This window comes from Mus pahari, chromosome 12, assembly GCF_900095145.1.
Source record: "Mus pahari chromosome 12, PAHARI_EIJ_v1.1, whole genome shotgun sequence".
In the NCBI taxonomy this organism is placed as follows: Eukaryota; Metazoa; Chordata; class Mammalia; order Rodentia; family Muridae; genus Mus; species Mus pahari.
In genome coordinates this window covers 38,662,500-38,676,784 of record NC_034601.1, presented here as the reverse complement: position 1 = coordinate 38,676,784, position 14,285 = coordinate 38,662,500, and the positions used below count along the sequence as shown (strand labels likewise).

Sequence of the window (14,285 nt, the reverse complement as noted above, 5' to 3'; positions counted from 1 at the left end):
TCTGTAGACCAGGCTGGCCTCGAACTCAGAAATCCGCCTGCCTCTGCCTCTACCTCCCGAGTGCTGGGATTAAAGGAGTGCGCCACTGCGCCCGGCTTGCCACTGCATTTCTTAGTTAGGGCATCCATCCTGCCTTTGCTGCCCACCCTGCTGAAGGAGTGCTGGGGATGGAAAAGACTAGGGTTACTTCTTCCATCAAATACTATAAGCCTTGTGTTTGGGGCAAGGGATAAATCTTTGTATCTCCCCCATCTTACAGACTTTTATAATGCAGTGTAGCAAATGTTTTACTCCTTCCCACCTGGTAAAGTCTTAGTTTACACTGAAGTCCATTCTCTGTTCTAGGATTTTGATGGCCTGGACCAGTGATCCTGCTCCCTGAGCAGCAACTCCTACCCCCTCCTCTTTCACACCAATCCTCATCAGACTAACCAGCTGAAAAAGACCAGGAAGCTGGACCACAGCCAGTGCGGAAAAGACACAGCGCCACCTGAGGGAGAATAAAATTCTACTTCCTGTTCAGTGAGGTCACTCTTCCAAGCAGACCCTCTCTCTTCAACAAGAGGAAGGTCTGTCTTCCTAGGCACTTCGATTGTCATGGTAGTCTCTTTACAAACCAGAAAAACTTCTAACAGCACCAGGCTTTTTAGTTTCTTCTGGGGACTCTACTCAGGTTGTGAGGCCTGTGAAACAAGCACTTTCCCCCTGAGCCATCTCTCCACCCTATATCTCTTATTAGAGAGCCAAATGAATCCATAAGTAAAGAAGGAATGAGATTTTTATCATGGGCTTTTATAGGCTTTCTAGGAAGAAAAATTAATAGAATAAAAAATTACTAAAGAGAAAATGGAGTCTAGAGAACCTTCCTACCCTCCTGCAGGCCATCCTCCCACATTTACTAACTCAAGTGACCTTACAGATTTCTTTTCTTTTCTTTTCTTTTCCTCTTCTTCTTCTTCTTTTTTTTTTTTTTTTTTGAGTGTCCCATGTAGCCCAGGCTGTCCTTGAACTCCTGATCCTCCTGTCTCCACTTCCCAAATGGGCAATGACAATCATGTGCCACTACTTTTTCTGTGGTGCCAGGGATCAAGTCCAGGGTTTTGTGCATTTTAGACAAACACGCTACCAACTGAACTATACCCCCTAGCTCCCAATATTGTCTTTTTATAGACACTAATTACAGATATATGCACACAACACATATACTATTAATGATGTAGAGCAAGCCGAGAGGAATCAGCTATGAAAGCTCGGGTAGTCACCTAGGCTTTCAGGAGCTTTACAGTTGTATAAATTCAAGTAAAGGGGAATCTAGAATACAGACATCATGTCATTCATATTTACTTATATAGGAGGAATGCACTGTCATGTCTTATTACTGGTGATAATAGACTGTTTCACTGGACATTAAGGTTGATTATCTAGTGTTAATCTATTGCGAATGTATACCACATGTGAGCAGGTGCCCTCAGAGCACCAATGGAGCACCACCTTCTCTGGGGATGAGTTGTAGTGCTTGTGTAGCATCTCAGTGAGGGCACTGGGAACTTAACTCCAGTCTTCTGGAAGACAAAGAGATACACTGAACTACTCAGTCATCTCTCTATCCCTACAGCTAATGGTGTTTTCTTTTAGTAATTAATGAATCTCTTTATGAAGTAAAACAGATTCGGGATACCTTACAAATAAGACATGACACAAGGGCATGAATTAATACAGCTCTAGGACTTAGGACGGAGCTCAGTGGCAGAGTACAAGCACAAGGCCTTTAGTGAGACTGCAAGTACCACAAGCCAATAAATAAACATGGAATACAGTTCTAGAACAGTGATCTGCATTTTAAAATAACATCCATCATGAAAATAATATCTGATTAATTGTGAATATTGGAGAGGTAGAAGAGCCATTCATATTTCCACATAGGAATAAATAATAACATGTCAATCCTGCTTCATTGTATAATCATTGTCTATTAATTTTGTAACATTTATTGTTTATCATTATTAATAATGCTATTTTAGTTATCACTGTATAAAAATCTTTGCATTTCTAATCAGTTCTTAGGGCATTTTTCCTAGAACTAGAATTCCTAGGTCAAAGAAAAATACCACTTGATGACTCTTGTTATTACCCAATTGCTGTCTGAAAGTTCAGATCAGTTCATCCACCTAGAAGCAGGGTGTGCTATCTGTGTCACTCTAAGCACGGGTAAGACTTAACTTTGGTAAGAAATGCCTGGCCAGGGAGCATGTGTTGAGTGCCCACTGTGAACTCAGCAGAGCATTCTGCTACCATCAAATGGTACTTGTTTTCACGATTTATTTTAGGTCAGGCTATTTTTTTCAAGGCCTGAGAGCAATCTGAAAAGCAGGGTTGACCTCAGTGAGAACTCACTAAAACACTGGTGATTGCTTTCTGAAAGAGCAGCATTTGGAGGAGGCCTGAGCCCGGCACTTGAGGGAGTGAAGCACACGTCCATGCTGAGCTGTTTGAAATTGGGCAGAATGAGAGCAATCGAGAACACAGGGGGGAAAGCCTCGTGGCCTGACGGGCTGCGAGGATTACCTAATAGGTCTTTCTGGCTTGGAGTTAGAGACTTCAGTCACGTTGCTGGAAGATTTTTTTGCTGTTCATGCATCAGTGCTATTTCTCAGAATAAATACATTAGTTATTTCACCTGTGAAGCTCATTTTCCACATGAGAATGGGTAAGGGACTACATCCTGTGAGGGCTACTGTCATTTTCCTCTTATGTCAGGTATTCCTCTTCTTTATCAGTAGTCAGGCAGTGACTTGCTGTATGATTATCAGCATAAGACCCCAGCACAATTCACAGTAGGGCAGGGGACAATTACTAACTACACAGAAGCAATAAGGAAGTATGTTCCACCTTTAAAAATCTATGCAACCAAAGAAATGCAAACCAGGTACCACGGTGCCTATTAAACAAGAAAAAAATACTGAAAGTGACACCTGCCAGTACAGAGAAGAGTGTGGTGTACTGGGCCACAGCTGGTGACTCTGTCAACAGGTTCAATTCATTTGCAAAGTAATCTGGCAATGTTTCAAAAGTCACAAAGGATCTATACCACTTAACCCACTAATTACACTCATAAGAATATATCCTAAAAATATAATTCAGAGGCAAGACAAGGTTCTAGGGGTAAAGCCATCAACTGCATTATTATATTGGTACATTTTTAAAAAGATTTATTTTCTTTTTAATTCTGTGTATACGTGTGAGCCTGTGTGTGGGTTTGTGTGTATAAGTACAGTGCTTGTGGAGGCCAGAAGAGGGCATCAGATTGCCTGCTGATGGCATTAACAGGTGGATGTGAACCACCTAATGTAGGTTTTGGAAAGCAACTTAGAAAAACATCCAGTGCTTTGAACCACTGAGCCATCTCTTTAACCCTGTTGGTAAACATATTAAAAGGCCAAAATGCTCAACAATACAGGACAAGGCTACCGTGCTGTGGTACAGCGACTCGGTGAGATAAAACCCACAACTCAGGACTCCAGGCAAGCTTGGTACCGCAGAATAACAAAGTAAATGTACTCTATGGTTGCAATTAAGTAGGCAAGGAGGCAGGGACCAGGAGAGCACATGAAAAGGCAGCAGTAATTCGTTAAGATAGTACAACAGTAAGTATTGCACTCTTTTGTTTAGTATCTGCGATGGTAGTACATTCCTAGCACTTGAGAGGACTCCTGATGTGTTTGTTTAAACAGACATCCTCCACCCAGCGCATCAATCACACGGGCTCACGTTTTCCATGCTTCTTCCACCGTGTGCCTTCTTTCAAGGATCTCCCTCCGCAGCTTTACCATCTCTCTCTGAATGTCCTCTTTCTCTTTCTTGGCCAGCAGAGCCTTCCTTCTCTTCTCTTCCTGCACTAGACTCTGCGCCTCCAAGAAGGCTGCTTTTTTCAGGGCGTCTGCCATTCTCTGGGACTCCAATTGTTTCTCACGTCTTAGGCGATTCTCCTTAACCTTTCAGAAATCACAAGTAGAATGCACAGGCCAACACTTAGGACACATTTTGAAGATCAGAATACAACCAATTTGAAACATTCTCACCCAGAACCCCACTGTTTATTGGAAAAACAAAGCCATTCATTTGTTCCTAAGTGAGAACAAGTACAAAGTTCTACAAGCGGTTAGAGGAGAGGGCGCTCCCCATTTGGGATGAACTGCATGATGGATAAGCTGAGTGTGAGGAAAGGCTCAGAGTCCACGTGTTCTTCTTATTCAGAAATGAGCTCCCATTCTGAAGCTTGTCCCATGTATATATGACCACTTCCCTCCTGGGCTCTGTACTTTAACAATCACATAAGAAAGAAAAGGGATACATTAGGGTAGCTAAAATCTGAAGGACAAAACAGAAATCCTTGCTGAGGGAACACTACCAAGCTCTATTTATCTGTGTTCTTATTTCAGTATGCCAGCAATTGTGGCCACAGTTGGAAACCAAAAACAAGACCTTTGTGGATAATTCTAAATACGCACATTCATTCCTTTCAATGCTAATTTTTCAGAGGCTGGCTCCTCTCTTGGCTTTACCCTTTTTACCCTCTAGCTGTGGTAAGACTCACAGATAATGGGCATATGTGTTATTGAACCAACCTACCTACCTACCTACCTACCTTCCTTCCTTCCTTCCTTCCTTCCTTCCTTCTGTCAACTCAGAATCCTACATCTTCCCATTTTTCCAACATTCCCATGGCTGGCTAGGTATACCTTAATGGTTCAAAACAGTGAATATTCATAATTTGTAGTTAGAAATCTAGTGTTATAAAAAGACAGCATACATATGTAGATATTAGTGCTACTTCAGTCTTAGTCGTTGTCCTATGGCAAAGACACGGTCATTCTGAGTTCCCCAAACTCTTCTGCGAGGCCGAGATTGCCTTTTCCTCTATCACCTACTATTCCTCTTGGAAGAAGGAAAGTTCCCATATGCCTTTCCAATTCAAAACAGCTGAACTAGATTTAATTCAGATCTGTCCTCCTTTTCAAATTATAATCACAAAATGAGTGAATTTTAGTTGTCTAGAAAAGAATTATCCTTATAATATCTAGCAGAATATTCATGATAATATATTAATGTCACCATTCAAAGACCAAATTGGAGCAAATGCAATCTACATATTTATAATCGGAAGTGCCACATTCACACTAATAAAGTTTAGTTCAGTTCTCAACTGGTCAAAATCTATTATTCTAATTTTGGTTATTTCTTAAATAAATTGTTTCCTACTCTCAGTTTATGAGAATTATTTTTCTTCTGAAGTTCTTATATTTTATTTTTATTCTTCCTTACCAAACCACAGATGGCACCCTTTTTCATAATAAAGCCTAAGTCTTTATTTAAGCTTATTAAATGTGTTACACAAAGACTGCTTCCTGTTATCCATTTTAATTTTGTTTTTCCCTCCCACCTGCTTATGTCTCATCTCCATGGTAAGACGAGGATCCTTCTGCCGCCTCTTGCCTTGGTTCTCCTCTATTCCAAGCTCTTCCACCATCTCAGAAGCCACCACTTCTTTATGGAGCAGATGCTCTATAAATTTCTGAACAGTGGCACTTTCCTCCTCTTCCTCCAAATAGCCACATAAATCTGGGAGTAAAAAAACAACAAAGAGAGGAATTAAGAAATAATATTCATATTTACATAAAAATTCCAAAAACTACAAGGCTGTGATTGTTTCACCAGCAGGAAGTAGTGATGACAGTTGGGCAAGTGTGGCCTCCCAGCAACCACCTTCAGATAAAAGTACAAAGCTCCATCCGTTGGGAACCGTTTTCACCCAAGTCACTAAGCGCTTCTTCACAGCCAGACTTAAAAGGTATTACTTTAACCTAAACAACCGCAAAAACTTGCTTGCATAAAAACAACCCTCAATTGATCCTAAGATATAGCTCAGTGGTATAGCTCATTCTCTAGCACACATTACCCTGGCTTTAATCCACTTTCTTCTACAAGATGCTAGAGAATGGCTATACTATAGGTACATTTTATGTGTCCATAATAAACTTTTCAAACTACCATCCAAAGTGGAATGCACCTTTATATCCCATCAGTCCTAAGGGAGTATCCCAGCTCCTCCACATCCTTACCCAGGCTGGGCATGGTTAGTCTTACCTTTAAGTTATTTGAACAGCAGTGTAGTGCAACTCCTTGTAGATTCAGTATAGTATAATAGGTTTGCCTAGTGACCAAGGACTCTGACCAGTTAAGACTGGGTGACATTTAAGTCATCTTCTAGCTCTCAGAGCTCATGACTGATTCCCTAGTGGGGGATTTTGTAGTCCTAGCAAGAGGAATGCCATCAGCTGGTTTCACCAAGGCTGACTTGAGTCAGGTGTAGAAAGCTGCCCTACTATGTTACCCTATCCACAGCAGAAAACAAACAACAAAATCAAAACCCCCAAACCTTTGAGGTACAGGAGAAGATCCTTTACAAGTCTGTTATTTAATTTGTCTGACATTAGCTTTGTACAAAAGAGAAGAAAGGAAACATCCCAAGAAAAGAAATAGCCTCTCTTGTAAATGAAAATGAATCAAAGCAGAAGAAGCATTTTATAATTATAAAATGATATGTGAATGTTCAAGTGTGTTCTCTGTCAAAGTAAATAGTTATCTGATGATATATGGGCAAGAGGCATTTTAATTGCTACATAAATTATAGGCAAAATTATAAATAATGTAATATTTTAATTTTAAAAAGCAATAGGAATTTACTAACCAAGGATATAGCAAAGGGGATTTACACTCAATCAAGAAAAATTTAACTCACAAAGATAAACCAAACATACATAAGCCAAATGTATCATTTATTATTTACAACAATAAAAACTACTTCTTAGAAGCATTCATTAGATGTTAAAGCTTGGAAGAACCAGATAAGTTCTTACCATCAAACTTGTCATACTTCAAATGGCCATGGGCGTCTGGCACAGGGGGGCTGCCCAGCACAGTGCTTTCCCCTTCTCCATCACTTGCTAATTCTTGTTTAAGTTTGTTGTCCAGCCAGTCATTGACTAGCTCCTGAGCTGTCAGTAGAACAAAATCATCTTTAGTATTTCAGTGACTTACAGGCTTCCTCTATTTGCTGTTTTATTCACTCACTCACTCACTCACTCACTCACTCACTCACTCACTCAGTGTGCTTGAACACCCATTATGGACAAATACTATTTTAGGTACTAGGAATATAAAATGGAACAAAATTGGATAGAAAAATGTTACCACCATGAATCTAACAGTCTAACCAAGGGAAAATGACAAATGAATATTACAAAAACAAGGCAGGGAAACAAGAAATGGGGATTGGGTGTTATAGTTTTAGATTGAGGGGTCAAGTAGAAGATATCTGAGCAAAGGATGGTTTTGAGTGAGCCATATGGATGTACAAGCAATACTGTACCATGCAGGTAGGGGAAAGGAAGTTCAAAGGCCCCACTGCACGAGTGTCCAGAGAGCCAAAGAAGTAAGTAGGAGGGCAGTGTGGCTGGGGACATGCACGGGGGGGGGGGTGAGTGAGAGGAGGGTGGGGGAGATATAATGGTGAGATAGAAGAGGTGATAATCCAGGCTGAAAGCAGTGCTTATCAACAAGGTTGTGATCTTGCCCCTCATCTGAAATACAGCAACACTGAATTTTCACAATCAGGGGAAGTGTTAACAGCATCCAATGTGTTAAGGTTAGGACAATGCTAAACACCCTGTTCATAAGACAGCCAGCCCATGACAATACTCTGGCCCCAAATGTCCTGAAGCTGAAACCCTTTTGTTCAGAGTCCTGATCCCACTCTAGGTATTTTTGTCTACCATTCTAAGTGTGAGAAACCACAAGAGGGTTATGAGAAAGAAATAACCAAATTGGAAGGTCAAGATGGTATTGGTGGCAACACTCTAAATTTCATGGGATGGGTCCAAACTGAAGGAACAAATGTAAGAGTTGTTGGCATACAGATGGTATCTTAAGCCTTAGAAGAGGATGGCATTATCAGGTGAACAAAGTAGGTAGAGAAGAGAAAAAAAAAAAAAAAAACCTAAAAAAATCCACCTTTTAGGAGTTGGAAGAGAAAAGGTAGAACCAGGAAAGCTAAATAGGAAGGAGAGACCCTGAGTGTAAAGGAAGTCAGAGCATAGATGTTGAAAGCCAACTGCCATTTCAGTAGCATTCAAAAATCTTCACAGGGGGCAGGAGAGATGTTCCAGTGGGTAAGGGCATTTCCTGCTGTTGCAGAGGACCTGGGTCAGATCTCAGGCTCTACATGCCAACTCACAACACCTGTAACTCCAGCTCAGAAGACTGACATCATTTTCTGGCCTCTGTTGGCAACCACATGCTATGTTGGCATGTAAATTCATGCAAGAATAAAAAAATAAGCAAGCAAATACATAAATAATAAGTGAAAAGTGGGCTGGTGAGATGGCTCAGTGAGTAAGAGCACCCGACTGCTCTTCCGAAGGTCCGGAGTTCAAATCCCAGCAACCACATGGTGGCTCACAACCATCTGTAACAAGATCTGATGCCCTCTTCTGGAGTGTCTGAAGACAGCTACAGTGTACTTACATATAATAAATAAATAAATCTTTAAAAAAATTAAGTGAAAAGTTATATGTAGGCTTCCAGTCTCAATCTGCGCCCCGGAGCTAAGGCTGTCCCACAACCTTCAGTACCCAAATCCCACCTGGAGAGGGCTGGTTTCCACAGGAGTGCTGACACATCTAAGACCACAGGTTCACAGGCCCACAGGAAGGTGACAGTAAGAGACAGCAAGACCAGCTAACACCAGATGGCAAGAGACAAGTGCAAGAACCTAAGCAACAGAAACCAAGACTACTTGGCATCATCAGAACACAGAACACAGTTCTCCCACCACAGCAAGTCCTGGATACCCCAACACACCAGAAAAGCAAGACTCTGATTTTTTTTTAAAAAAAAATCACTTTTCATGATGATGATAGAGGACTTTAAGAAGGACATAAATTAACCCCTTAAAGAAATACAGGAGAATAAAGGTAAATAGGTAGAAGCCCTTAAAGAGGAAACACAAAAATCCCTTAAAGAATTACAGGAAAACACAACCAAACAGGTGAAAGAATTGAACAAAATCATCCAGGATCTAAAAATGGAAATAGAAACAATAAAGAAATCACAAAGGAAAACAACTCTGGAGATAGAAAACCTAAGAAAGAGATCAGGAGTCATAGATGCAAGCATCACCAACATAATATAAGAGATAGAAGAGAAAATCTCGGGTGCAGAAGATACCATAGAAAACATTGACACAACAGTCAAAGAAAATGCAAAATGCAAAAAGCTCCTAATACAAAACATCCAGGAAATCCAGAACACAATGAGAAGACCAAATCTAAGGATAATAGGTATAGAAGAGAGCAAAGATTCCCAACTTAAAAGGGCCAGTAAATATCTTCAACAAAGTATAGAAGAAAACTTCTCTACCCTAAAAAAAAAAAAAAAAAAAAATGCCCATGAACATACAAGAAGCCTACAGTACACCAAATAGATTGGACCAGAAAGAAAATTCCTCCTATCACAATAATAATAATCAAAATACCAAATGCACAAAACAAAGAAAGAATATTAAAGGCAGTAAGGGAAAAAGGTCAAGTAACATAAAGACAGACCTATCAGAGTTACACCAGACTACTCAACAGAGACTATGAAAGCTAGAAGATCCTGGGCAGATGTCATACGATGTCATACAGACCCTAAGGGAACACAATGCCAGCTCAGGCTATTATACCCAGCAAAACTCTCAATTATAAATGAAGAATCCAAGATAGTAAATGACAAAAACAATTTTACACAATATATTTCCAAAAATCCAGCCCTACAAAGAATAACAGATGGGAAACACCAACACAAGGAGGGAAGCTACACCCTAGAAAAAGCAAGAAAGTAATCTTCTTTCAACAAACCCAAAAGAAGATAGCCACACAGACATAATTCCACCTCTAACAACAAAAATAACAGGAAGCAACAATCACTATTCCTTAATATCGCTTAACATCAATAGACTCAATTCCCCAATAAAAAGATGTAGACTAACAGACTGAATATATAAATAGGACCTATCATTTTGCTGCATACAGGAAATGCACCTCAGTGATGAAGACAGACACTACCTCAGAGGAAAAGGCTAGAAAAAATTTTCCATGCACTGGTCCCAAGAAACACACAAAAACAATTCTTAACAATAAAAGAACTGCTGAGGGAATCACCATCCCTGACCTCATGCTATACTACAGAGCAACAGTGATACAAACTGCATGGTATTGGTAGAGAGACAGACATGTTGATCAATAGAATAGAACTGAAGACCCAGAAATAAAACCATACACTTATAGTCATTTGATCTTTGACAAAAAAGCCAAAAATATACAATGGAAAAAAGAAAGCATCTTCAATAAATGGTGCTGGTCTAACCGGCTGTCTGTATGTAAAGAAATAAAAATAGACCCATATTTGTCACCTTGCATAAAGCTCAAATCCAAGTGGTTCAAGGACCTCAACGTAAAACAATATAAAAAAGAAAGTGGGAAAGAGCCTTGAACTTAATGGCACAGGGGGAAATTTCCTAAACAGAACTCCAATGGCTCATGCTCTAAGATTAAGAATTGATAAATGGGACCTCATGAAACCGGAAGTTTCTGTAAGGCAAAGGATACAGTCAATAGGGCAAATAGGCAACCTACAGATTAGGAAACAAATCTTCACTAACCCCACATCTGACAGAGGGCTAATATCCAAAGTATATAAAGAACTCAAGACAATAACCACCAAAAAAAAAAAAATCAAAAAATGAGGTATAGAACTAAACAGGGAATTTACAACAGAGGAATCTCAAATGGCTGAGAAGCACCTAAAGAAATGTTCAAAGTACTTAGTGATCAGGGAAATGCAAATCAAAACGACCCTGATATTCCAACTTGCACCAATCAGAATGGTTAAGATCAAAACCCCAGGTGACAGCCATGTTGGCTAGGATGTGGAGAAAGAGGAACACTCCTACATTGCTGGTGGGATTTCAAACTGGTACAACCACTCTGCAAATCAATCTGGAGGTTCCTCAGAAAAATGGAAATAGATCTACCTGAAGACCCAGCTATATCACTCTTGGGAATATACCCAAAAGATGCCCCAGCATGCCACAGGGGCATGTGTTCCACTATGTCCATAGTGGCCTTGTTTGTGGTAGTTAGAATCTGGAAACAAGCCAGATGTCCCATGACAGAAGAATAGATATAGAAAATGTGGTTCATTTATACAATGGAATACTGCTCAGCTATTAAGAACAAGGACATCCTGAGTTTTGCAGGCAAAGGGATAAAACTAGAAAATATTCTGAGTGAGGGAACTCAGACCCAAAAAGACATGCATGGTATATACTCACTAATAAGTGGATATTAGCCAAAAACAAAACAAAACAAAACAAACAAACAAAATAAACCAAAGTACAGAATACCCAAGATACAGTCTACAGAACTCAAAAAGGGCAACTAGCCAAAGGGCCCAAGTGTGGACACCTCAATCTTACTTGGGAGGGAGAAGAAAGCAATCACAAGCGGGGAGGGACCTGTGTGGGAAAGGGGACAGGGAAGGGAAGAGGGGAACACGATCGGGTATTGGGTAAGGGAAAAGGACCTAAGCTCTGAGGGCCAGCAGAAAGAATTTGGAAACAGGCAACCTGGGGAAGGGGGTTGGGAGGGAGGACCCTTCAGAATGCACCAGAGGTCTGGGAAGTGAGAGACATCCTTGTGAGGCAGGGGTGTTGGGATGAGATATGGGATGAGGAACACTCAGAGGGTGAACCAGGAGGGGGATAAAATCTGGAGTGTAAAAAAAAAAAAAAGATTAAATAAAATTTAAAAAACAAATAAGGAAAGAAAGAAAGAACTACTTTCCATGTTAAAAAAAAAGTTATATGCAAATACAGGAGAAAATGTTTCCATTACTACTAACTTCATCATTTTTATCATTATCAAAGGGCTCTTCTTCAGTCTAGGGCATGGAGATTTCAAAGAAAAAAAACACTTACTTTAGTATTACTTTCACCACTGTTATTATTATCTCATAGTTCTTTCACAATTAGGTATTTCTATATATTAACCGATGAAATATTTTTATAGTTAAAATAGGAGAAAACAAATGATAATAGTGGCCCTTTATCTGTAGCTTCATTTCCCACAGTTACAGTTACTTTAGTCAACAGAGATCCAAAAACATCATGTGGAAAATTCCAGAAATAATTCCTACCTTTTGAACTGCACTCTGTTTAAGCAGCATAACAAGACTGTGTGCTCTCTTATGCCATTTCCCTCGGGATATGAGTGATTTCTCTGTCCAGCACATTCACACCAGTTCCACTATTACGCTTAGTTAGTAGATTAAAGGCCCCCTCATTTACTAGGTTGATTGCTTATCACAGTAATGACAGTGTTCAAGCAACTCTCAGATAACAGCCTAACGCTGCCTCCACGATGTGGTCATTCACCTTACTTCCTCACATCATTCAGGAGTTGTATCATCACGTATCGTCACAAGAACAATGGTGGATACAGTAGAAGAAGGTATTTTAAGAAAGATGACATCCACCAGAGGTTCTGGAAGGTACCTCATGGGGACTACAGTAAAAACATAGTGGAAAGGCAGAGAAAGGGATAATTATTAACCTGTGTACAACAAATTACACCTTTATGTCTGTAACTTGTATGTAACACAGTCTGGGTCTACTGAATGCCACTCACAGTAGGGCTTACTAGGAAGTACTGAAAGAACCAAGGGAGAATACTTACTTCATTTGGGAGTTACACTATACAGCTCCTCATGCTGGATGGAGAAAGGCAAGCAGCCTACCTAGGAGCAGAGATTTTTCCAGACTGTTCCCCACGGCCCTAGTTATGGTAGGATATCAGTACAGCTGATGAGTAGAAAACAAAAACCAGACCTTCCATACACCAACACGGGTACATATGGACCTAGTAGTTTCTCAGGACAGAAAGTATTACAGAGATAAAATACCTGTCCCCTAAAAAAGGGCTCATGGTCTAGAAAGCTTGGGAAATGGAGTATGACAATAATTTTCTTCAACTATAGCGTTTCTGAAAGCTTGTAAAATATGTCGTGTACGGTTGCTGGCAGGGTGGAAGGTGAGGGGAAAGACTACAGCCCAGCTCTCCTTTATTCTGACTGCTGACCACCTGAGAACTGTCAGAATCACTTCACCTAACCCACTTCAGCAGCTCCCCACAGCTTACTTCCCCTCACCCCCACCCCCAAATACCATACTTTCCCTATATTTAAATTGCGGCCTCTTATAATCCTGTCCTACCCTATTATACTCAGAATAAACTCTAGGTTCTTTCCCAGGCCAACAGTGCCCTTCCTGTACAGTGGGTCTCCTGCTCACTCCTCATGCTCATGTCTACTGCAAGTGCCAGCCCCACTGGCTTCCCTTCAGCTTCTCATGTAGTTCACGCTTGTCTGTACTTTGAGCTCTTGACACTTCTTGCCCTCTACCTGGGATGTTTTGAATAGATCACTACTTGATCATTTGTTTTTACTTCTTCATTCCCACACTAGAGTGCTTACTCTATGAAAACACTGCTTTCTTGTTCATAATGAATACTTCTAGTGTCTAATATGGCGGAACAAGACTTAACTATGTATGCATTGAATAAAGAGATAAATGAAGTAACTGGGGACACAGATAATCCAAGCAGAAGCTGGTTTGCAGGACATAGTCGTCTCACTTCCTTCCTCCCTGGGAGACTCTCTTTCCCAGTCTCCTTTGCTGGTTCCACTCAAGCCCTTGAATGCCTAAGTGGTATAGTTCCGTAACCCAGTAATCAAAATGTTGAATTTCAAAATGGAGATTTGAGGAGGCAAGGAAGTTAAACTAGTTTTAGAGTCTCTTCACAAGGAACTGAATTGGTTTATAAACTGGAGGTCAATTCACAGTATAATACCAGTTAATATGCCACCATCTGTGCCATAGGGCCAATACCTTACACCATTCACCAGTTAACTACTATATCAAATTGCTCCTGTTAGTGGCTCCTTCAAATTCAGGAAACACAGTGGGCTTTAAATACAGCCTTTGTGGGACTGGGGTGATGACTTAGAGTTAAAAGTACAGATTACTCTTGCAGGTGGCCCAAGTTCAGTTCCTCATGCGCGCGCGCGTGCGCGCGCACACACACACACACACACACACACACACACACACACACACACACACACACACA

The 14,285-nt window shown here is 40.5% G+C and overlaps 1 protein-coding gene across 1 annotated transcript in view; it reads right to left on the bottom strand.

Moving 5' to 3' along the window:
- The window catches only part of Ccdc191 (coiled-coil domain containing 191), a 70,856-nt gene that overhangs the window by 47,624 nt on the left and 8,947 nt on the right, over positions 1 to 14,285 (bottom strand). Inside the window, exons 4-7 of the mRNA XM_029544334.1 lie at positions 6,918 to 7,055; positions 5,441 to 5,619; positions 3,769 to 3,992; positions 322 to 490 (exon numbers count right to left, since the gene is read on the bottom strand). Of these exons, the coding sequence (XP_029400194.1) occupies positions 322 to 490; positions 3,769 to 3,992; positions 5,441 to 5,619; positions 6,918 to 7,055 (710 nt within the window). The remainder of the gene's footprint in view (positions 1 to 321; positions 491 to 3,768; positions 3,993 to 5,440; positions 5,620 to 6,917; positions 7,056 to 14,285) is intronic.